Source organism: Columba livia, chromosome 4 (assembly GCF_036013475.1).
Source record: "Columba livia isolate bColLiv1 breed racing homer chromosome 4, bColLiv1.pat.W.v2, whole genome shotgun sequence".
NCBI classification, from domain to species: Eukaryota; Metazoa; Chordata; class Aves; order Columbiformes; family Columbidae; genus Columba; species Columba livia.
The window spans coordinates 30,161,507-30,186,135 of NC_088605.1; the positions used below are offsets into that span (position 1 = coordinate 30,161,507).

At 35.4% G+C, this 24,629-nt stretch overlaps 1 protein-coding gene across 6 annotated transcripts in view; it reads right to left on the minus strand.

The window, feature by feature from the left end:
• DLC1 (DLC1 Rho GTPase activating protein) overlaps positions 1-24,629 on the minus strand; it is a 262,569-nt gene that overhangs the window by 157,202 nt on the left and 80,738 nt on the right. For 4 of the 6 annotated variants that reach the window (XM_065060997.1, XM_065060996.1, XM_065060995.1 and 1 more), the window contains exons 3-4: positions 13,531-13,680; positions 10,816-10,956 (exon numbers count right to left, since the gene is read on the minus strand). In XM_065060997.1, the coding sequence (XP_064917069.1) occupies positions 10,816-10,956; positions 13,531-13,680 (291 nt within the window). The remainder of the gene's footprint in view (positions 1-10,815; positions 10,957-13,530; positions 13,681-24,629) is intronic. The other 2 variants (XM_065060999.1, XM_065061000.1) reach the window with 1 other exon arrangement.

The window sequence follows — 24,629 nt, forward strand, 5'->3', positions numbered from 1 at the left end:
GATTATATACCTTCCCCCAACAAATGTCCAAGTGCTTTTTTCAGACAAATTTACTTTTGTCTTCCAAAATATCAATAAGCTCCACAGATATAACCTTTAAAGAAGATTCTCCTTTGTTTTTAAGAAGTAGCAAGTGATTACTCCCTATGTAACTCATCATCTCCTTCAGTGATCTCTTTTGCAAATGTTGGCTCACACCAGAATTAATGCAACCCTGTTCAGATGTATACACCTCTGCATTGTAGCAATTTAAACAACAAATAATTCCATAAATAAAACTGCTTAGAGAACTTAGTTTTGCTTCATGGAAAATAAATTCTGTACGTTGTTGACACTAAGAATGAGTTGACATACTTTTCAGCAATTTTCCATTCATAGGCTTCTAACTGACAGTGATTTAAAAATTTTGCCCATCTTTGCTCATGTGTGCAAACACCATTCTGAGCTGGATTACGGGATGTGAGTTCCTCAGTTTAGAGGTGCACTATATGGATTACATGCTGACAGAGAATATATTTTTTTAAAAAAAATGATATGAATGTAATGTAAGCTTTTCTTGATGAGTGTGGAAGAAGAGTTAAAATTTCATACTGAAATATAGTTAAACATTTTTAAGTAACTTAAAGAAAAAAGGGAAACTTGGTTAGGATTTGATTCAGTCCATATGGAACAGTGCAAAAGAGAGACTTGCACTAAACTTAAGAGGCAATACAATTGGAGAACACATGGGTGTTTGACATTCAGAACATATGGCCATGGAAAGCAAAGCCCAGCCAGCTCAAGCAGTCAATTCAGACTCAACCAGCTTCTTATCAGAGTTGTTTAAGTTGAAAAAGACACTGATATCCTGTCATTCTATCAAACCTACCAGTTCTAAATAGCTAGATAAACTGAGCCTTCTCCTACTGATTTCATATGAGAGAAAGTTTTACTTACGAAGAAAAATAAATTTAGGTAAGCTTTAACATTGTTTTTTGAAGTGTAAATACACTGAAGTTTATACAAGGTGTAATTTTGTTTGCTTCCTTAACGGGTTTATGTCTAATAAAGCAGGCTGGATCCCTGTCCTCAACACTGCTAGTCTGCTCAATCAGCCTATGACTGATAAAATGGAGTATTCAACATAGTGTCAATGTAAGCCCATCTAAAATTTGCTATTTGCTGTATCTTGAAATGTCTTTAGGCTCTTTATCTTATACTGAGGGAATTTCAACTCTTCTGCAGAAGACCTCCCATTTCTGCATTAATTATTCATACTGACAATGTCCACTCACTGTTTCCATCACCATAGGATTTAAGTTAACCCTTTAACCTAATGGTTACAAATAGCTTTTAGAAGAAATATGTAATATGTACAATTTTCACCTGAAGGTGCTAACAAATGAGAGAGTATGTGCATATCCACAAAGCACTGGAGGAAGACAAGGCATCTGGCAGTAAGTATGACATCATGTGAGGCCTCTATTTGATTGAAAGGAGTACAAATAATTAAACAGATTATTTTATCCATGGACAACAGATAAAACAACTTATTTTCCTCAGTAATAATCATTTGCAAATTGACATCTGCATATCGCTTTCCTGTAGCAAAATAAACAGCAATTTTGGAACAACATGCTAGTCAATAGGCAACTTATAAATATTGACTTAAACTTATTTTTTCAGTCAGAGCATCTGGTTATCAAAGTCACAAAGTGTCATTTCTAAATATTGACTGAAAAATAGACTAACAACTCATCAAAATTGATTTGTTTATGCATACCAATCTTTTTGTTAGTTATTAGATGAAACAGTCAGTATTCCCCCAAAACCTGAGTCAATTATCTACCACGAGTCTTCATTAATACCAGATTTTAAATAGCAAGAATTTATGGACCTATGGTCATATATGCCTTTTGCAATACTTAAACCAGGTTATTTATTTAATTTTGCATCAAAATATATATTCCTGATTTAAAATATAGTGTTACATTTACCTAAAAGTAATATTTAAACTTCACTTTTTTTTTTTTTTTTTTTTTTTTTTTTTTTTTTTTTTTTCTGATGGAGTGGGTTTTTTTTGACTATCAGTTTTGGAAAGGTACTAAAATCCAAAATAAATCTTCTAAGTAATTTATTCTTTATTATTTGTATGTTTTTCTATAACATGTCTATTTATAAACTAAATTGAAAATGTCTTTGCCCCTCCTCCCCATTTCACAGTATTTTAGAATATCAGCCTGAACTCTTGCATTTCACATTCCAGCTCTTATGATATTTCTGTATTGCAAACAACTTATTATCTGAAATTCAGTCTACCATCATATTTATGCAGAAGCTTGATACATTTTTTAGTCTGTGGTACTTGGCAGGACTGAAGTCACAGTATTATCTTACTGGTACTTTGTGGCAGTCAAATAATTGATGCATAGAACTGAGTGTCTTGACTTTTGTTAGATGGGACACAAACAATTCTTCTAGGCATCATACCTTCATTTGGAACTGGAGGACATATGATGACTGTCATTTACATCATGAGCCTGAATGCAGACTCTGGCTGCCCTGTGGTGTATCTACATAACCATTACTTGGCAATCAATGGATTGTGAGTCAGCTCTTTGAATATAGTCATAATACACGTGAGAGAAACTTCCTGATGCTTGGGAAAGGTCACTTATGGGCTTTTTTTGTATGTATTTTTTAATATAACAGGCATATCACATTGGGAAGAAGTATTCTGACTCCCTGTGGTAATTCATCATGACCATTGCATCTTTTGGCTCTTACATAAGGTCTTAATTCTGCAAAAAAACATATCCACATACTCATGCATGTGACAGTTCTGACATTCACAGTCTTGTTGGTTTAAAAAGATTCACTCATGTAAGAAAACTCATCTAACTGATTGCAGAATTAAATTTAAAGAAACGAAATAAGCTAAGGCTGAAATTTTAAATTGTATGACTTCACATGATTCATATGATTGATGTTCAAATGATTTATTCTTACAGAACCTGGAATGCCCTCTTTTTCTACATCTGCTTGTGATCATTTAACAACAACATACATGATTTCCTGCTATTAACCCTTGAGTATTTACATTTAAGCTACATGGAAGGATATTGGTCCTGAGAACAACACAATAAAATTCCTCCAGTTACAGATTATAATTCCCATTTGTAAACATAGATATGGCAGTACTAATAAATGCAATGTTGATGCACAAAAACACAACATGTTTGATTCCAAATATCAGTGAATCTGACTTGCAATGAAGATTTAGTAGTGCAAAGAATGAGTTGTCCCTACTTTCTCAAGGGTTTGGGATTGTCTTGCATAGGCCCAAATGCAAACAAGATGTCAGAGAGCTCAGACTGCAGATTTTAGATTCCCTACAACAACATTCTCGTAAGTGACCAGAAATGATAACTCCCTCAGCTTTTTTTAGCTCGTGCAGAAAAGATGCGAAACGCATTCACACGTCTGAGCTGACCCTGAAGAATTTTAACTTCTTCGCCTGTTAAAGGCAGCTATAACCATAACTCGCTAGAGTGTAAAACATTTAAACATGATACCTTTAAATATAAATAAACCCTTGCTCACACTTTTCTATTGAACTACTTGAATATTGGCAACTTTCAGGTATGATTATTAGCTTAATGTGATTTTTACTTACAGAGAAGTAGTTTTCTAGTCTGAAACACAAGAGACTTGAATAAAAAGAGAAAAATGAAAAACACTCTGGATTTCACAAAACAAACAGAGACTATCTTGCAGGAAGGCTGTGCAACGTTCAGCACTTTTTCCTCCCAGTTGGGTCCACTTGAACCAATAAGCAACATGCCAAGAGGAACCATAGCACGTTAATAAAAATGACTGAATGTTGTCAAACCCATGTGTCTTCTAAGGTGGTACACATGCAGTTGTGATGTCATGTTTTGTCAGTAACTATGTAGCTGCCTGAAAATGTGTAATGATTTTTATGAATACCAGCACTTAATGTACAAATAAATTATTGCATGTCTGAATTTGAAATGAGGAATTCCCAATACGAAACTTACAGTTCAAGGGATTAATCTAAAAAATCTTCCAAATATCTTAAATCCATTAAGAGCTGATTTTTTCCTCCATTATTGTAAAATCAATTCTTTTTAGGACTAAGTGAAAGTTTTTTAACATTTCTAAAAGTATCCCCATCCACTATAATTTCCATTAAAACTTAATACACACAGAAAAATGTCAACCTTTAGTCAATCACATCTTATAGATATTTGGAATGTATCTGTACAAGATGAAAAGGTTTTTTTTTTTTCAGTAAAGATGAAAAGTCTGTCTCTTACATTGTGAAATGTTTTAATCGGCATGACTGCATGACGCGGTCTAAGTGCCTGCTCTTTCTTGCCCGCTGCCTTTCATTTACAAGAGTGAGGCAGCAGATGGCAGTATACAGTGAAAAAATGTACTTAACATCAGAAATCGTAAAATTAGCAATGTTACTGCTGTAGAAGTCAAATTTTGCTTCTGGTACAGCGTAGAAGACAGTATCAGCATCTCTACAGAAAGGATGAAAACATGAGAAGATAAAAAAAAACCCCAAACATATATAAGCATAGCTGTTATAAACAATTTTCAAGAAGAGACAGCCATGTAGACGTACAACCTGATGTCTTCATGCTTAGCACTTCACAAGCTGGACATTTATTTAAATTCCCAATGCTGTCTTGGGATTGAGCATGGAAACAACAGTGGACAGCATAATAAATGTGTTTTCTGGGTCACGCTGCAGCTATATCAAATGACAAACCTTTTCTTGCACTCTGTACATACACTTTGGTCACTCAGGAATCAATACAGAAGAACAGAGAGAGAGAGAGAGTGTCCCTGACCACAGCAGCACCATCAAAAACTTCATAACTTGATTCAGTGGTTTTAGCTCAAGTTCTAGTAACTTACTCTCATTGCAAAAACAGCACTCACCTTTAAGATTTCTGGTGCTTAAAACACTTCATAGAGGAAAAAGCACCTCTGGCATTTGCAGTTTGCTGCTTCTTTCATTTGAGAAAAAATAAAATACACTTGGGGTTTACATAGGAAGTTATACTTAAAACAGAATACAGATTTTGAAAAAAATCTTTTTGTAGGGAGAAATAACAGGCTGTTAGAATTCAAATGAAAATGTGGTTAAGATTTTTTCAAAATTAACTGTCTTATCCTATCTTCTAAACCACTTTTTTTAAACGTGTATAGAAAGGCAATACTAACTTAATCAACATGGTCAGATCTTGAAGTGTTTTCTCATTTTCTATTTGTAAAACTTCTTAAGTTTTAAAGAAACAATATTTAATTTGTGTTGCATGATAAGAGTCTCTCTCCCTAATGCTTACTGGAATAACTTCCAGTTTTGCCTGCATGAGTAAAATAAGAATTCAATGAACACGGTAATATCAGCAAAAATTAGAAAAGTGATATAAGGACTTTAATAAATAAGTAAATATGAAATAAAAGTATGAATCAGTGAGACCAAAATCTATCACCTTTCAATGGCATATGAAAAATTTGTCTGCAGAAATTCATTTACTTATTCTGTGTGTGTTTGCACACCTCATAGTTCATTTAATTTACTATAAAACGTAAAGCAGTGGGAAATTCAAACAGTTGCTGGCCTGATAATTCTTTATGAATATTTAATTCTGAAATCAAGGACTCCTTACACTTACCATAAATTTTATCTTCACTTCTTAAGTTGAAAAAACAGTGTAATAAAGTAGCAAGAAACTTGAACTCTATTTCTTTATCTACAACTTTATATATTATTCTTCACAGAATTATTTGGCTTTCTCTAAACAGTTGAAATTTTAAAATATAATATGAGTCAAAAGCACATGCAAAAGGCTAAATTATTTTAGCACATACAAATTAACGGTTTGAAAAACTGTCATCTAAATAAAACACTTTTTTGCCCTGACCCAAGTAACAAGATTTGTAAAAGTGGACGCCTGAGCTCATCCAGGGCTCCACTGAAATCAGTAGCTGCACCTGAATCCCATTCTAGTGTGTAGCAAAACTGGGTTATTTTGTACTTGCAGGCATAACTCGTGCCTAAAATCACTCTGAGAAATGAATGCATTTCAAATGAGTCATTACAGCTAATCAGAAAACCAATCTTCCAGATACCAACTATTCTGGTGATAATAGATTTCTGATTACATCTGCACAGCATGATTAGGGCTAAGTTGGACACTGTTGAAACAAGAGGGATAGCACTGCCAAGAAAAGCAGCAGAAAATAATCACAGCTGGTTTTTTTTAAATTCTTTTTTTCACCTGAATAGAAAAGAGATAGACTTTGCAGAGCAGATGTTCAAGGACAAAAATTTGGCCACAATTTTTTAGGTCTTAGTTCCTGTTGTCCTTTAGCCAATTTTTTGTATTTATGGAAAAAAAAAGGCAATGATAATTGATTCAAGCTTTCCTTAACTAGTTAGCTTTTAACTGCATGCTGGAGAAGACTATTGTAACGTATCTTTTGTTATGAAAATACTTTTAAAATTCTATAGCTACATATTGTTTTTACAAAAATCAAGCCAAATATAAAAATAAATAATTTCTGGTCTTTATTGTTGAACAAAGTTATGTGTCCAGATGTGTGGCACTAGTTTGTAGAAGGCAACGACATATAGGATATTTACATGCTTTGCTTTCCAAATGCAGACCAGACACTCTCATTTCCAGTGTTTCTCATGACCATTGGGGCAAAAGCCTGTTGATTTCATATTTTTTTAAGCTGATTTCAACTCCCATGTGATTAACACTTGCCAAGTGTGTATATTTGAGTGCTAATATTAAAAAATAACAAACACCTGTATTGAAGACTGAATAAAACTCCAGAACATAGAGATGTGCTAATTCTAGAAACATTAACATTCTTTATTCTGTAAACATAAATAAAGATGCCAAAACCATTTCTTACTATCCAATCCTAAATTGTGTGTGAAATGTGAAATAAGGATTCATATGATTGAACAGGTACAAGGATTATCTATTTGTGCAACTTGCCAAAAAAGTTCATTTTGAGTTAGTCATTATAGTGTGAACTCATTACTCTATGGATCATATTATGACCACAAAAAATAATGGTGGCAGATTCCTACATTTAGGATGAAGATTATTAAACTGTATACTTCTCATATACCCAAAGTACCACTTACATCTGTATGTCAGAGGCTTTTATGGTGCACCCTGCAGAATCATAGGAAATCCTTTTTATACAAATAAATCTCTACGATGCTTTGGAGAGATTCTTGTTCTTCCTTGTCATGCAAGTATTCAGTAAAGGGGTACTCTGTATGCATATGTACACATGCGTACGTTTACATACGTATACTGTACATGTGTATTCACACTGACAAGAATAGATTTGACTATCCATAAAACAATTTTTATGAAAGTTAAGAAACTTGTGTATGTAAATACACCCCTTAATTTTCTTTAAAATAATAATATCTACTATCAATGTACAAATAAAATTATAATTGATATTAAATTTAGAATACATATCTGAATACCTCTGCTAATGAAAAGCTTGTTTAACATTTCAAAAAAATCTGTCCATGGAAATTTAAAATGTCCTAGTTTTCCATAAACCAATGAGTGAATAATTTCCACAAGGAATATCAAATCAAATTCTGCTTAGGGATATGTCAACATATTTTGATATTTTTAGATATTTTAAATCCATATGAAGCTGAATTAACTTGAATGGACTTAGCTTGTCTATACATAAGTTTCCAATCTGTAAGATAAGGTCCTGTGTAGTTAATCTTTTGCGAGTTCTTTATAAGTGATTAGATTTGAACCCATATCTCCTTGCCTTATTTTTCCTACCTCTTGAGCCTGCACAAGATGTTGTATTTTAATTGTACAGTCTGCTTTTGATGCAGTCAACAGTTTGCTATAGTTTGTTTAAAAATTCTGCATATCATTCCATAATTTAACTAATTGCAGTTGTACTCTTGCTTAAATATTATTAATAAACAGAACAAAATAAGTTGTTCTTGGAGAATAAGCATCTGGAATCCTTGAAGATCTGCAGTTGCAAACATCAAAAGGAAGTAAAATGTTTGAAACAGTCCATTACCATTGAAAAGTAGCTTACTGAGTTTCCAGTGCAGAATAAAATATTCCTACAACAGCTACTCTGATGGAAGAAAAAAAAAGGAAGACAAAAAAAAAAAAAAAGGACTGTGACAACAGTCTCAACAGTCTCCCTTACAGGTAGTTGATCTCTACAAGGAAATCATCTGTACAGACATCCCTGATGTCTGTTCTGGGCAGTGGTTCAAGGACATGTCATTCAATATTCTCATGTAAAAATTCATCCTGAATAGTTTCCAATGCTGAACATGACAAGACAAATACGGGAATTTCTTTTCTACTAGTACAGGATGACAGTCAAGCACCCAGCAGCACACTATCTAACCATGCAGACTAGATGAACAACAGGGCTAGAGATACACAAGGGTAAGAGTGAAGGGTTATCTTCTCTTACCGGCTTCCAAGAAAACTTATGCTTTCAAGCAAAGTTTGAGTGCAGGTAGGGAGGCAGCTAAAGTTTCGAACAGTTGAAGCCACAGCACACGTGACCACTCAGTTTGTGGATCAGAAGGGTACACAGTAAAAGCAATTTGAAAGCCCAAAGCCAAAACGAATGGAGCATATCTGAGAGGATCTTGGATTTCCCAGTTTGCAGGAGAACTATACTTGAGCAAAAAATGAACGATATCTACTATGATAAAAATTGAAATATGGTCCTTATCTGAACCTACTTGCTAAAAAGAGCCCATGCCCAACTTCCACTACAGAGTGTGATGAGTTGCAGCATGCAAAACTTTAGGAAAGAGAGTTGAATTTGGAGGAAATTTAGCTTCATTTATCAAAAAAGGTTAACAAAGAGTGACTTTGGATTGTACAACCCACACACCAACAGAAATTTTTTGAATATTCACAGTTATTCTACAAAGTAAAAAAAACAAACCAAAACAAAACAACAACCAAAAAAAAAAACCCCAGAAGTCTCCAAAATAATTTAAATAATCGATAAACTATATCAGAAAGCAATATTTGCAGATATGTTCAGCGTGAGATACCCATCCCAGCAAAGGTCAAATAGATACTTATTAAAAGTGAACTAACACACAATATCTAACTCCAAAGCAACTGACCCATGCTTCTGCAAAGCTAGCTGTTAAGAGTTCCCCAAATATTAGTAGAAAAACATAAAATTAAAAGGGATGTTTAATACCTTAGAGAGTGTCTGTGCTCTTCTCAGGATCTCATAAAATGGAACATCACCTTCTGGCATAACATGTGTACTTATTTGAGAATTTGTGCTGCATTGTACACAATGACAGAGTGCAGAGCTCTCTATTTGCTATAGTTATGCACTGATGAAAAATTACAAGTGAATTTATTTTTGTACAAGTGAACAATCCTAAATGTAAATGTTTATTAGAACTTTTGTTACAGCCTCAATCGAAGGCATTAGTTAACTTGCTATTATTGCAGTGCAGTAAGTGACAGTTGGTCTCTATTTTAATTTTATAAACTTGTTATAAACATATATATTTATACTAACAGCACTTTGTATTTTAATATTTTATCCCAGATTTTCTGCTGGTTCAGTTAGCAGCAGTGGTTGAATTCATGAACAGATGAAGCAGGAGTTATGCTAAAACTTTTCAGCCTAGGCAAAGTTTAGAAGAGCCTAGATTTATCTTCTTAATGAGGGAGTGGAAACAGCAAGTGCCAGAGCAAACAGAAAGTATGTCAGGGGTTTCTAGGACATCCAAGTTTTTCTGCACATGCTGGTGGCTGAAGCAATATGAAGAAGGATTCTTCAGTAGATGTACAATGACAAAAGAAAGGACCATAGTCCTGATAGGTATATGTATCTATGAAAGGATACAGAAGGATGAGAGCTCCATTGCCTCCAGTCTAAGGAGTAAACTATATAGCAGACCGCTTGAGAATTCAGTGTCCCAAAAGTCAGTGTCATAAAATACAGCAACATGCACCAGATACATACAAAAAGAGTATGTACAAGCAGCCCCCCTAGCTGCTTTCAAGCATTTCACTGTAGTGGTGGAAAAGGAGCCTGGAGGACTTGCCTGAAAGGAAAACTTGGTTTCAGGTACACTGCTCTGAACACTTTTCTAGCAGCTTAACAGGAGCTGTTTCCCACCTCTGAGCTCTCAGAGCTGCCCTTCCTCATCATCTTGTGTGTGCTGACACACAGGGAAGTGTCTGCCCACTCAAACGCTTTTCTCCGAGCCCCAGCGTGTGCAACCGCTTGTGAAATTTGGCCTTAGAATAATATTCTCTTTCAGTAAGGTTATACATTTGCTTGCAGAACACAACAGGTTAGCCTCTCAAGAAGAATAGGGTGATTTGGTGTGGGCATCATAAGTCAGGCTACATGATTCAACCATCTTTTTCTCTGGCTGCATCTTCCATGAGACTTGGAAAATTTTCCAAGTGATACCACTTCAGGAGACCTTATCTTCCGAAGTAAAATGGAATAGCACCATTAATTTATTTTCTCACATAAAAACTCAGCTTGTTATAATCATCAGCTGATTTGTGTTTCTAAATTTGAAACTTCTAGGATTGTTTGCCACTCAGATGGCACCTTGAGACAACCTGCATTATGAGTCTTTTTTTTTTCAGTGTCACACATGCACTGCATGCAATCTATATACTGAATAGCATAAAATATCTTTGTGTCACTTCCAATCTGATATCATGAATGATGTTAAGAAAACATAATCTTCGTACTCACCCCAGCCTTTGGTTTAGCTCCAGAGCTGACTATCGAGCAGGGAGATGCTGTGTCAGGAGCATGGATGTTAGGAGACGAGTTTGTTTGTGAATGATTTACTGAAGCAACATCCACTCCACTTTCAGAACCAGATTCAATATCCTGTAAAAAAAGTGTTGCAAGTCTCCTTAGTAAACATGAATATGAAATAAAAATCTAGTTTTTCTAAATAATAGAATATTTATGTAGGCTTACTCACATATATAAGCATAATTCTATATATGAGTGATTCTCCTTATTCTTTCCATCACTTACACATCTGCTTGCTGTACTTTTCAATGTGGTGGTTTGTATTAGCTGCTGTTCTGAAATTATAAATCAGTGCTAACATCAAAGCTATAATTCCCCTAAACGTTAGAATGCAAGGTAAGAAAAATCAGTTAGGGGCTGCAGAAGTCTGACATTTTTCTCTGATGTTCAGTATTTCCTGTGTGCTCCCACCTTCTGTCTCAGACAGTGTTGGGAGCTCAGTGAACATCTGTAAAGCATTATACAGCTGAAATGACATCACCATCCAGCAGTTTATACAATTCAGAGGTACAGCTCCCTATTTTTTTTGGAATCGTAGACACTTATAAGCCAAAAGCTATTTCTGGTTAAAATGCCCTTACTTTTAATGACACTAGTTACATTCCTTTTTTTTTTTTTTTTTAGAACAAAAAGAAGAAGAAATATAGTATGATTTATTTTTGAGGAAGTAAAAATATTGCACATGTCTGATTTACTGCATAGAGTGCGGTCAGGGGATTATACTGCTTGCAAGATAAATTGTGGCACATGTCTAGCAAAAAGCTGGCTATGTGTAGAACCAGCCATATACTATCAGGTTTATTAGCCAAGATGCAGCCTGTGTGAATATGGCTACACAGAACACAGAAAAAAGCCTGAACTATTAACCCCAGCCAACTCTGTGCAGATAAAGCCTCAGTTTCCTCATACCAAGGTCCTAGAATAGGTGAAATATGGGGCAGAAGCATCTCAGGGGTTCTGCTTCTGAACTGGAGAGAAATGACAACCCTTTGATTCATTAATTTCAGTTAAATCTCTGTTCTGCTAAACTGAAGCTGCCAATTTAACAGGTGCCTCTACACCAAGTACACAAGCCTGCTGTTTTCTGAAAAGGGTTAAGAAAATAAAGACAAAGCTGCACTCTAGGTAGGACCCTGCATTTCAGCCAGACATCTCCTGCCAGTCTGCAAGGTGAAGCTTTGGGAAAGCAGGAGAGTTATGGAAATACCTCTGTAGAAATCACCTTGTGTAAAGCTGCTGTTTGACATTCCTGCTCAGCAGAGCCATGCTGACACAGTGCAGAACCATGTTCCCTGCCCCATTACCCATGTTTTTGTATCACATCCAAAGGCTCTGTTACTATAAAATCAATGAGGCTGAACACAATGCGCAAGTGTCTCAAAAACCAAATCTTTTGATCTTCTGATTAATAAACCCAAAGGCTCAAAAATTCCTAGAAAATTCAGTGTAAATAAATAACATATATACCATGTTTGATGCAAAATGTCTTTCTGGAGGGCTGCTTTGCAGCATAGAAACAAGTACCACCTCTAATTATCATGCAGGCTTACTTACACAGATTACTTTATTGCTCTAAGAAACTGGGTAAATGCTGGCTGTCATTGGTGGGTGAGATATAGAGAGCAAATATTAACCTTGTGTTTCAGCTTTCCTCTCCTACCAGTGCTCAAGGAGATGCTGTGAGAACATTGGTGTTCAGGGGGAAGATGTTTAACTACTAAAAGTGTAATTATGTTATGTCCTTTAAAAATGACATGTTATGTAATCTTCAGCTGACCAAACTCACAGAACCTAAATACGGCTTTTCTCACCTATAGCAATAGTAAAGCCTGGCTTTAATATGCAAATCACCTCATTATCTAAAAGAAAATGCCACTAACAAAAGAAAATGACCTGAATGTTAGTCTAGGGATCTTGGGGCAGTATTTCTCAGGTTTTATAAATTGAAAACCAGCTGCAGCACATCTGGGTGAAATTAGGAGGTCACCTTCATGAAGATACCTTCGGTCAGTCATTTCATCTTCTTCACAGGTACGTGCGTAAACATTTTTCAGGAAAAAAGAACTCATCAATCATGCTTGTGAGCTGTCTAGTCTTCAGACTGCTCTCAGCAAGGAATTATCTAATTCAAATAAATAAATTAACTAAAGAAATGTAAATAATTAAAGTTCTGCCCAGAATCTTATTTTGAATGACGGAGGATTTCATAAGTGTATCTCTGCCAAATATTTCATGGACCCTCTCACTAGCAGAAAAACAAGACCTGTAGCTCAGACTTACTTTCAGTTGTAACTATATAATGTCAAATTATGCATATATATGCTCTGAGACTGGTGTGATCCTGACTCTGTGCTGACTCTACATTAGACAGAGACCAAGACATTTTCTGAGTCTTGTTGATATCCCTTTCCTTCACCTGGGAGCTCTGAAGCTCTCTATGAAATGATGCCAAAAGGAAGCAATGGATGCTACTATTACTGCCTACAAAACATATGTATATGCAAACAAAAAATATGCAACAAATTCTTTACAAAAAGAGCTTTAATTCTGAAAGCTGATGAATATGAGGCCTGAAAGAAAAAAAGAAAGTGAAGTAAAACCAGATTCTTCATAGAATAATAAGAAAGATTAAACAAACTGGCTTACAGGTATATGCCTCCGTTTGTATGTTGGGGTGCTGGATGGAGAAGAGCCTGCACTAAGAGCATTCTCAATATCCTGATCAAGTTGGTCCAGTTTCATAATTAACAGCACCATTGAATCCAGTCGTGATCGATCCCGAACTTCTGTTATTTCCTAAGGAACAGAACACACAATTGCTAAATCTAAAATGCCATTACTTGGAAAGAATAAACTTAAATTAAGAAAGCTCTGTTTCTTAATTTGACATGAAATTACATTGAATAATAATCAGGAAAATATCTTCTTTGGGAAAAATGCTTTTTTGTGTAATCAGTCCACTGAGCATTGACTCACTGCTGGGAAAACATTTTACATTAATATTTAATATACATCCATTAAAACAATTACATTTTTAAAAAAGAACAATTATTTGGTATAAGTGCATCATTACCATTTCCTTGATGCGCATGCCCTTTAAAGAGCTACTAATTCTAAATGCTCCTCCAAACATTTAACCCAAGATAATTAATTTGATTGTACAAATACAAATGATGAAGGTTAATGTATGATTGAAATGGAAAAGAAGGAAGTTCAAAGAAGCCGTTTTCCACATGAGGATAACTACAACTACTTTTGCTTGCAGAACTCAGTGTAATGATGTTTTGTTGATTCTTGGCAGGGAGTTCTGTCTTGGTTGGAAATTCCTGATATACACGAGATACGTCAACATTATAGTAAACCCAGTGTTGCAGATCCTCTGCCTGGAAAGACAGAAGTATGAGGGGAATTCACATCACAACCTTAAAAACCCAGTTTATGCGGCTTATTCCACTATACTCTGTAGCAAATGGAGCCAAAGAACATCCTCAAAAGAGCAACTCAAAGCAAGACCTTCAGTTAGATGGACTAAATAATGCTCTCAAGGAATTTCTTCCTTTCCCTGTTATATACAGAGTTAGTGCAAAAGTTAGCCAACTAGCCTGCCTCAAAATTCAGGAATATGAAAACTCGCACTGGTTCCTGTTTGGATTTTCACAGTAGGAAGCTAGTAAACAGGAAGTCCCATTAACTTGATTAAAATAACATTTTTTATAAATTCTTCTCAAGGAATGGAAACAGAGATGTTATAATTACTTCTCTGTGTCCAAGAAGAGGGTAACGTAAATGCCCAAATTGGTTTTTTTTTGATAGTCATTAAACTCTTTTTCAGGCTACACAGCCTCTTGTCTAAGTAGCTGGGATTCTGTTAGCAGTTTTTTTATAGGCTGCTTCAAAGATGCTGCAAAGCATGAATTAAATTATGTCTGCTAGAATTAAAGGAAGTGTATTGATAAAATGGTCACATAAAACATGGTCTACATGGTCTTTATATGAAGACAGAGATGACCAAAGGTTAGTTAACTAAATCTTAGAAAAGCAGAAATACAGATCTGTCAGTCCACAGCAGAGTTATGAACAACATTCGTAGCAAAGGCCAAGCCCAGGAAAAAAACGTGTATTTAATTTTTTATTACAACACGATATTTTGGATTGGTTTGCTGAAAAAGCTGATGAATTTGCAGGACCTCCTGATGAACTTGAACTGAGTTTAGAATGACCCTGAGAGAATACTACCTCAAAACAACACAGCAATCAGTGAGATGGGTTAAGTTTCATTTTCTGTCAAACTGAAAATGCAATGTCCCAAATGACTCACTGAAACTCCATGAATCTTCATTTTAACTGATGTGAAATAGATATCTGAAGTTTGCAAATGTCAAAATAGTTATTTTGTCTAATCTGCATGGTTGCAGAAAGCCCAGTGGACCAAATAAAAGGGTCTGCTAACAAAAGACACATGACCTCCTTTGTGGCATGTGGCTGTGTTTGCCATGGCATGTCAGACTGTAGTCAGTTCACCCATCCAGAGAGGGCCAGTATTGCTACCAAAACCAGCTTCCTATACAATCCCCTAGCTGTGTATTTAATTCTATTAGTTTTGCTTGGAAATATAGCGCTGGAAACCTAAAATTTAGGATTCCTAATCAACCTAAAATTAACACTTGACTTAAACCCTAAAAATTAATTGTCACACCACAACAAAATCAGTGGTAGTGACTGGTAAGGTTTTTTAGTTTGTTTGTTTTGTGTTTTTTTAATATATTTTTTTTTCAGACTAGAGAGATAACAGGTATTTTACATTAAGGGGGTGGGGGTGGGGCTGGGAGGAGGGGAGGAGCAGGGAGAAGAAGAGAGAGAGAGAAAAGAGGAATTTTCCCCAAGCAAATTGTTTGACTTATCCTGCCAAAAAAATATAAACTTGCTCTGCATGTAGCAGATTGAGAATACCGGAGGAGAAGCTGCTGAAATGAAGAGGTGGCCAAATATTACTCAAAGTGATATTCAGGCTTGACACAACAAGCTGTCTTTTCAGGCAAACACCTCTTTCAGAAAACAATAATATTATCAGTATGGAATTCAGCTGTTCTGCTCAGAAGTCCTAGCAATGGTTTGTGGTTCTGACAGCAGTTGACCTCAACCTTTTCATAAGAATATTTAACATTCTAACTATAGTTTCTATTTTCACAATTTACTGAATAACACAATAATCACCTTCTGTTTGGCTGAGGCAGTATTAGATTGTGTACATGAAACCTAAACACTATACCAAAAATTTAAAACATACAAGTGAAAAAGACTAATCTTGAGTTGGAAATTCAATACAACACAATAAATAAATAAATATTATTGTAAGATTAATTTATATTTAGACAGTTTTAGCCTTGATATTATTGAATAAATTTCCAAGTGCTTTATAGCCTATTTGTATTTTTTGTATCTCCCTCGTGTATATATTCTGAGATTTTATTACTGAAATGTGATATGATCTAAAGCCAGAAAGATATTAGCAATTCCTTTGTTTTCTTTTGAAAATATAGTATTTCCTTTGCATACAATTTCTCACATTTTTCCCCACTTATAGCTAGTTTCTTTCCAAATTAGAATGCACTAATATAAATTACGTTTATACAATTATACGAAAACCATGTCTTTACAATTATGACATCAAAACTCAGACATTAGAAGACTGCCCTTAGAAACTTAATTTCTGCCTTTAGGCGTTTGCATTGGGCAATTCAGGAATGTATCACAAACATATAGAGTAAGTTAGACTTGATATGTTATTTGTCTGGAGATTTTATTTTTAACATGTCTCCACACAAAGAGGAAACAGTTTAGGTCACGAACTGGTAAGAATAATATTTCTTTTAATTTATATCCTCACTGGTGTAATAAAGGAGCCAGTTAAATTTGAATATAGTCATATGTTTAGAACAGAAAGCATTGTAGCTGTTCCCAGAATGCAGGATGCTTGAATTATTCCTAAATTAAGTATTAAACCCAAAAAGTTAAGGTCTTATTAAAAGAAGTCCACATGTTTTCACAAGGAAAACAGTTCACAGGCCCTGTTGCTATCATCAGCACACTATGCTAATAAAATGAAAATATTTTGGAGGACATGGTTACAGATGAGATTTGGCCACTTTTTTAGACACTTTTGTCATTTTGGAGCTTATATTGTAATTGAAAAGAATTACACAATTTTTTCCCCTCTATGGACTCCATGTCTTCAAGTCCTTGTTTGTCTTTTTACTAACATGCTGCCTTGTGTCTGCATTTGGTCTTAATAAATCTATTTTGTCTTATCAGGTAATGGCAAAATATTTGAAGCAGGTACCCTTTCACTTCCTCTCTCTCAAGCCCTTTATTTCTCTGCACATATTTTTCTCCTTCTCCCATACCCAGTGTTTTACGTCACGCACACTTTTTTTTCCTATCATGGCCCCTTTTCCCATGCACTTCTCAGTTGAGCAGAGCTGAAGCAAAGGGTACCTTTTGAAAAGAAGCATGTACTCTGAAGAGTACATTCACTTCCACCTTCCCTGTAAGATCTCCCATTCAATGCATCTTCTGGTTTCCAGACCAGAGCAGACATCCCCGTTGGTACCAATGGGGTCCCCTGTGGTTAAGACAGGGAGAGGCCATCTTACTCCAAGCAGCCACATTAGGGCCATCAGGACACCACAAGCTTTGCTCCTTCATGATGCTCTTGTGTCAAGATGCTCAAAATTTCTTTGCAAAAGACACCTTGGTTTTCTGAGGCAAGCCTATTGCACAACTGGCAAGGTGAGCTCCATTACCACGAAAGAAAGGGATCTCTTTTATGGAAAGAGTTGACTGAGTTTTGCCTGGTATTCTTGATCTGCAGCCATCTGGGCTGACTTAAGGTCCTGTATTAATGCTATGTGTTTCAGATGACATAAAATTACTCATTCTTGTCTTTCCTCATAAAAAAAAAAAGAGCCTTTTCTGAAAAATATAAAATAATTAAATTACTGATTTTATACTGTGAAGGTTTTCATCTGCACTGAAAACAAACACAAAGAAGTGCTCCATTCCTTCTTGACATAAGACATAGGTCTAGACACAAGCAAAGGTCACAGTAAGGTTACTATTATAAAACATATTTTGAGCTAATATTTAAAATAGACTGATAATGAAACAAATAATATAACCATACACTGGTGTACACATGCACAGGTGAGGAGACATGCTCATGCATGCAGATATCACTACACATTCATGCATGTTTTTGGGAAAATAGCTTTTCTTCTAATTCTTCTTACAAGAACTTTAGATAGCCAACTCATTGTTTCAAATATGAAGTATTCCATAGCACTAGTTATGTGTACTTTTTAATTCCTGTTAAGCCCACAAAGAAGTTGTTTGCAAAAATGAAGACTTCAGAGGTACTATTGCTATATTGTATAGTAACTGTCACTCCCAATGCTGTATCCTTAAAAAAAAATGTAATAAATACCACCACATCAGGAAGTCAACCTCTGAATAACATTATTGTAACAAAACATGTGCTTTTTGTACTTCCAGACAAAAAAATATTTCTCCTTCTATGGAGCATAGTGCTTGCAGAGATAATGCTGCACTCCTTGGGGAAAAGAGGAAAATATGTTGGAAAATGCTAGAGAGCATAAAATCCCAATATACTCAAGCTAGTAAATTCCAGGAACTGGAAGGTTTCAGGACTAGAAGTGAGGTGAAGCTTTTCCATTTCCCTAACTCTTCACAAGATCTTTCAGATTCATGTACTATTCACAGGTAAGGTCTTTTGAATTTAACCTGATTTCCACTGCAGGAACTTACCATCTTTCATCTTCAAAGCTAATTTAATCCAAATGAAAGTATTCCTCTTTAGTAACTTCCTTTCTACAGCTGTTTTTGCCTACACACATACTCAACCTGTAGGCTGTACTCTATTTTAGTTCAGGCAGTTTTGTTTGTAGCTTTCCGTGCTTCCTGTTGGTCAAGTAAACTGTCTAGCAGAGATGTTATTTTAATAATAAAATTTAGCAATTTACTATTGACAAAACGGAAAATCACTCCAAAACCTTGGGAGAAAACAATCTGAGGAATCATTGTTACAAGGCTATGTTAACAGCAGTCAGTAGTTATTCATTAAGTGGTTGCCATTGAAACACAACGGCTCTGTAGTAAGAAACTAAGTCTAGGGTGACTTTCTAGATTATGTCATATTACCATTAGTGGTAGATATTAACAGAAAACATGAACTTCTCAAACTGTCATTACTGCATTAATGTTATATAAATTTTCCTGCAATACTGATGAAAACAATTATTGGTGGTGCTAATTCAGGCAACAAAGAAAAGCAACCCCAAATCTAGAAGTAACAAGTCTAAAAGGTACATCTCATCCCATGAAGAATGTAATTATACTTAGAATATAATTTGATAAACTACAGATCATGACTGAAATCTAGCTCTCTGTCTTTGGAGTTATATTTGTTTACAGTGGCTGGTGTGATGACACCCAGGTCTTAGTAAAAATTTCTGATTTAGGACCATGTCAGGATTATGACTATGAAAACTTGCCGAATTCAAATCCTAGAGGCACAGAGCACAACAGGAACATAATGTGTCTTTATTGGGTGGGAAAAAAACCATAATTAAAACATAAAGCCACTTATCATGCTTTTCCCAGCATAAACAATATTCAGTTACTTTCTGATTTCCCTCTTCTTCATATTTTGTGAATTAGCATTATACTTATTCTTATGACCACACTTTTATGGCTATGACTTACAAAGTAAGCAAAGTCAAGTTTTTTACCTTTACTGAATCCCATTTCTGTGTGCTACGAGGGGAAAGTCTTCTCCTTTATAAAGAATATTATGACAGTAATCTGAGCATTATTTGTCAGACTGGAATAATACTGTAATTAAATAGAACAGTGATGAAATAGAATGTGACGGGAAGATGACTGATGCTGCATTTTTTACAATGTTGCAAAACTATGTCAGATCTAGTAATTTTGTGCAAGATCAACAAGAAAATACTTAAGTGGACTTCTTATTGCTTTCTTGTTATACTACAAATCAAACAGACTCAAGGTAAAATAGTGACTATTTTAATTATCAGAAATTAACTCAGTTTCAGTGACACTATGAAATTTAACTTGGATATGTGTCCGTTATTGGTGTGTATTTTACAAATAGACAATAAGTCAGTCTACTTGTGTACTTATATTTTATAGGCCTACTTTATAGATTGGTGGAAAGGGAGCTGTTTTGTTTTAGTTTTACAGTTAAATCAGAGGGAAGGTTTGTCTTTCAGGAGATCCATTCTGGTCTTTGTGATTTTGTTTAAACCTTTTAGATTTTGCTTGAGGCTTTTAGATTTATCAAACTAAATATTTAAAGTAAATGAAGAAAGAAGAATTGATGCCAATGATCTCTCACAGAGGTCCTCATATCTATTGAAATCAAATGAATTAAGCATAATTTATGTGAGACTGTGAAAAGTCCAGACTCCAAATGTTATCATCTGAAAGGAACAGCATGTAGAGAAAATGTAACTAAATTGATCACAAATCGTTGAGTGTCTTTGAATTTGTTTATAATTTGCCTTCGTATTTTATGATACTTGAAAGTGTTATATATCAGTTTTCTTACGTGTAAAACATAGTTAATAATGCAAAGGCTTTCTGAGAACTTCAGTTTCTATATTAGAAATTAACTTATCAGGGCAATAAAACCGACCATTTAGAAGTCAATATTTGAACTGTGACAAGTTTTTCGGACTCCAGCTGTTCACATTAATGCAACTTGGAAGTGCTTGAGAATCACAGTTACAAGTGTCTGAATGTCTGATGTGGCACAAACACTTAGGACACCCCATTCTTAAAAGAAAATTCAGACTTAGGGAACTATAACTGAATATATGAGATAGAAAAGATTTCGTATTTGACCCATTAGTATACTTCATAAATGACTTATGACTTGTTCCTCCTTAAGACACAAGACACTCGCTTCAGGAAACACAAAGGTGAGGATAATTATGAGCCAGCAATGCAGCGTCATGGCAAAACAAGGCCAACAGTATCTGGGCTGCACTAAGAAGAATGTCGCCAGCAGGACAAGGGGAGGATCCTTCTCGTCTATTCAGCCCTGGTGAGACACACCTCGGTTCAGTGTTGGGTCCAGTCCTGCACTCCCCAGTACAAGACATGGACATACTGGAGCAAGTCCTGTGAAGATGATTAAGGTTTTTGAGTATCTTTCATATGAGGAAAGGCTGAGAAAGCTGGAACTGTTAGCCTGCAGAAGAGAAGACTCCGGAGGGATCTAGCTGATGGCCTTAATTAATTTGCCTGTTATTTGTGAGTTGGAGGGGGAGAGTCTCCACTGAGTGTTTCGAGTCCAGTTAACTTAATCAGTTACAGAAAATTTCCTATATTTGCTTTTCTTTGCAAGCAAAATGTTTATGCAAAGCTAGGAGGCACTATGGAAGAAATGTCCAGTTATACAAAAATTATAACAAATCCTCATATGAGGGGAGCAAGTTTAGCTGGTTATTTAGCCTTGTAAATCTTGCCATGAGAGCTTAGCTTGAAGATATCCAAGTTCTCAGTCATCTGTGGTTTTTCTGTTTGTTTTGTTGGTTTCGCTTTGTTTTCCCTGTTGTTGTTTTTTGTTTTTTGTTTGTTGTGTTTTGTTTTGGTGTTTGTTTGTTTGTTTTGTAAAAATATAAATGTCTAACTGTGGATGCCTTTTACTTCAGTTCTGTATTACTCTTCTGAGTTCTACGGGTTTATTTATATTTCTGTGTATTTACAAGTCACATAAACACACATGCATGCACTCTGATTTGTGCAGCAAGGAGAATTTGTACATTGATGAAAGGTTTAAATTTGTCATTCTTTTCTAAATGCAGAAGTAAATATTACCAGTTTACCTGCAGAGACTAATTTAAAAAAAAATATTGGGTTGGCTCATTACCAACATTTGACTGAGAAAGTTTATATATCAAATGACAAAATGTAATATTTTGTAATAGCCTGCAACTTACTGAAATCAGCCCAGTGTTTAGAGATTCTGAGATTCTGGTCATTTATTTAGATATCTAGCTAGAGACAGAAGAATCTGTAGTTACCATTCGGCTTTTGGCAAGCTGGCTCAAGTTAGCAATTTACATGAGAAATTCACTAGGCTTATCTGCCATGTAGAGTTTCCAATTCATTTCATGTCTGGAGGAGACCATTAGAAGAGAAAGGGAGTCGAGGAAAGCTGAGATAGAGTGCATTCAGCATGGAGCATTTTCTTCCCCTGTACCCAAGCGTAACTAGGTTATGGAGACATCTGTAAAGAGGCAGCAAAGAAAATACGGAACTTCAGAGTTGATGGTGGAAATAATAAGGTGGGGGATTTGATACAGAGAGAAGAGCTCAGTGTCTTGTATGGAAAGCTGTACAATATAGACAGATATATACCGTAACAAATCTCAGGGAGTCCAAGCAACCTTGTATCTGAAAGGACACAGAGGATCAAGGCACAAAAATTGTGAAACCAGATGCATAAGATCCGCTTTAAATGAGTCAACAGTTAATCTGCTCTGCTGCAGAATGGACCTATTTCATTTGTGCAGTGACAAAAGTATCTAAACATAACATGAGATTGAAAACACATAAACCACTTTCCAACTTCTTCCAGATGAGAAATAGAAATGATCGTCTCAGATGGTTAAAATGCTAACCTATTAAAATTGACACTTTTAAGAATGCAGGTTGAAAGAGATGAAGTGATGTGATCTAAGCTGCTCTGTGTGTGATATGACAAGACCTGGTTACAGTCCTGCTGTGAAGAGGGGTAAAATGGAATACATAATTTATTATTCATTTTAATTTTCTTTGTTGTGCTCTTCAGCAGCACTAAGGTGCAGCACTGCAGATCACATAATAAGGCTTGAAAAAAATGAAGGAACAAATAAGCACCGCTAGGGTGAAAATGGTATTAAAATAGTAAGACAATGGCTAGCAGAGTGGGAAATGTTAATGATAATCCTAACAGGACACTGTTAATATTCTGTCCCTGCATAGACGACCTTCCCATGAAAATCTACTTGGAAATCTCTCTCAAATATTTTTCCAGAAAAAAAAACAAAACAGCACTAGTTGAAGATTAGATCATGCAAGTGACCTAGAGAGAATAATTTAAACATTTTCTTAGGCTTACTGTTGTGGCAGATGTAGCAAAGGATGATGAAGGCTGTTGCAAACCTCCAGAAGTTATAGCAGAGTCAGGTTTTCTTTTGTGAAGTTTCATGACATATAGAGGAGGGAAACTGAGAATTTAAACTCTTCTCTAACAAGACTGAATTTATTTAGAAAGAGTGAACTTCAAAATAGCAGTTTCTCCCAGTGTATTCTCTGCAACAAAACCAGATTCTCAGAAAGCTAGTTATGTTTGCATGTGACTGACATAACACAATTGACTTATCAGTATATAGAAAAACATTTCTAAAACGGAATGACCTTTTTATTGCAGGGCTTAATCAGTATAAAAAAAACCCCAAATCATTATAACAGTGATGGCATTTAAAGAACATGCATCTCTAAGAATAAAAACTGGAACAGGGAGACCAGAGTCCCTTCCTACAATTAAAGACAAGGTTCAGAAAAAGTTATGGTCCAACATGATTTGCAAGTTCCAAAGCTCAAAGATCTACTCGCTTGCCTCCCAGTGTTGCCCACTACATGGCTGCAAGGCTGGTGCTTTGCTGTAAATCCAAGTATTCTGCATAGCTTCTCTATATTTACTAGATGAAGACTGATAGCTTTTTGGCTATACCTCTCCATGGATTATGTAGACTGCTCATTTGTTTCTTGCAAAGGTTCTTTTCAATACCAAGACCAACTCTAATGTATGTTCACTACTGCATAGTAAATCCACTACAAAACAGTAGTCTCTGATTTAAAACATACCTTACATAATATTAAATGCAGTTTAGTATTTCAAGATTCAAGTGTTATCAGAACTCGAATATTTAGTAACTTAGCACTTTGTTCTGTTTATAGTTGTCCTCAGAACTCAGTTTTAAAAAATAGATATCTAAATCATAGTCAGGTCATGGTTTCACAGTTACTTTAGTTTTCCCAAAATTTATAGTTCTAGTACAAATTGCTTTTCCCTCGTTTATTCTCCCAGACTGCCCCTCACTTCCTTTTTCTGCCAGCACTGGTTTCCACTAGTGAGCCAGTGGGGATCCAGATGAACACAGTCCCTGGGAAAGGGGCAGTGCTGAGCAGGGCCAGTTCCCCCGTCTAGCGCTCTGTGTGGCCATGCAAATGTCAGTGCTGGCCAAGAAAGGCCATACAAAGGCAAGACAAAAAGCTGTACTTATTTTTTACCTCAATTTACATTGATGCAGAGTGAACACGTAAATGAAGCATTATTTTTACAGGGGAGGTTATGCTGATTTTACAGACATTGTATGGTCTGGGGGCTTCTTAAATGATTTTCTTTGGGACACCTCTCCAAAGAGCTTAACATTTGTAACTTAGTTGGTGAGGGTCTGAAAGAGATTGTCAAAAAAGAGCAGTCTGCTTCTGTCTCCTGCCCTTCAATTCACCCATGTATCCTTCAGCTTTGCCAACCTATGCAGCTGATGAAATGCTAGAAATATTTTTTTATGCCACAAGTTTGTAGGAGAACATGATAGCATGAGAAAATCCATTGCTAATTTTTTATATTCAGTGAAAGGAGTTAAAGT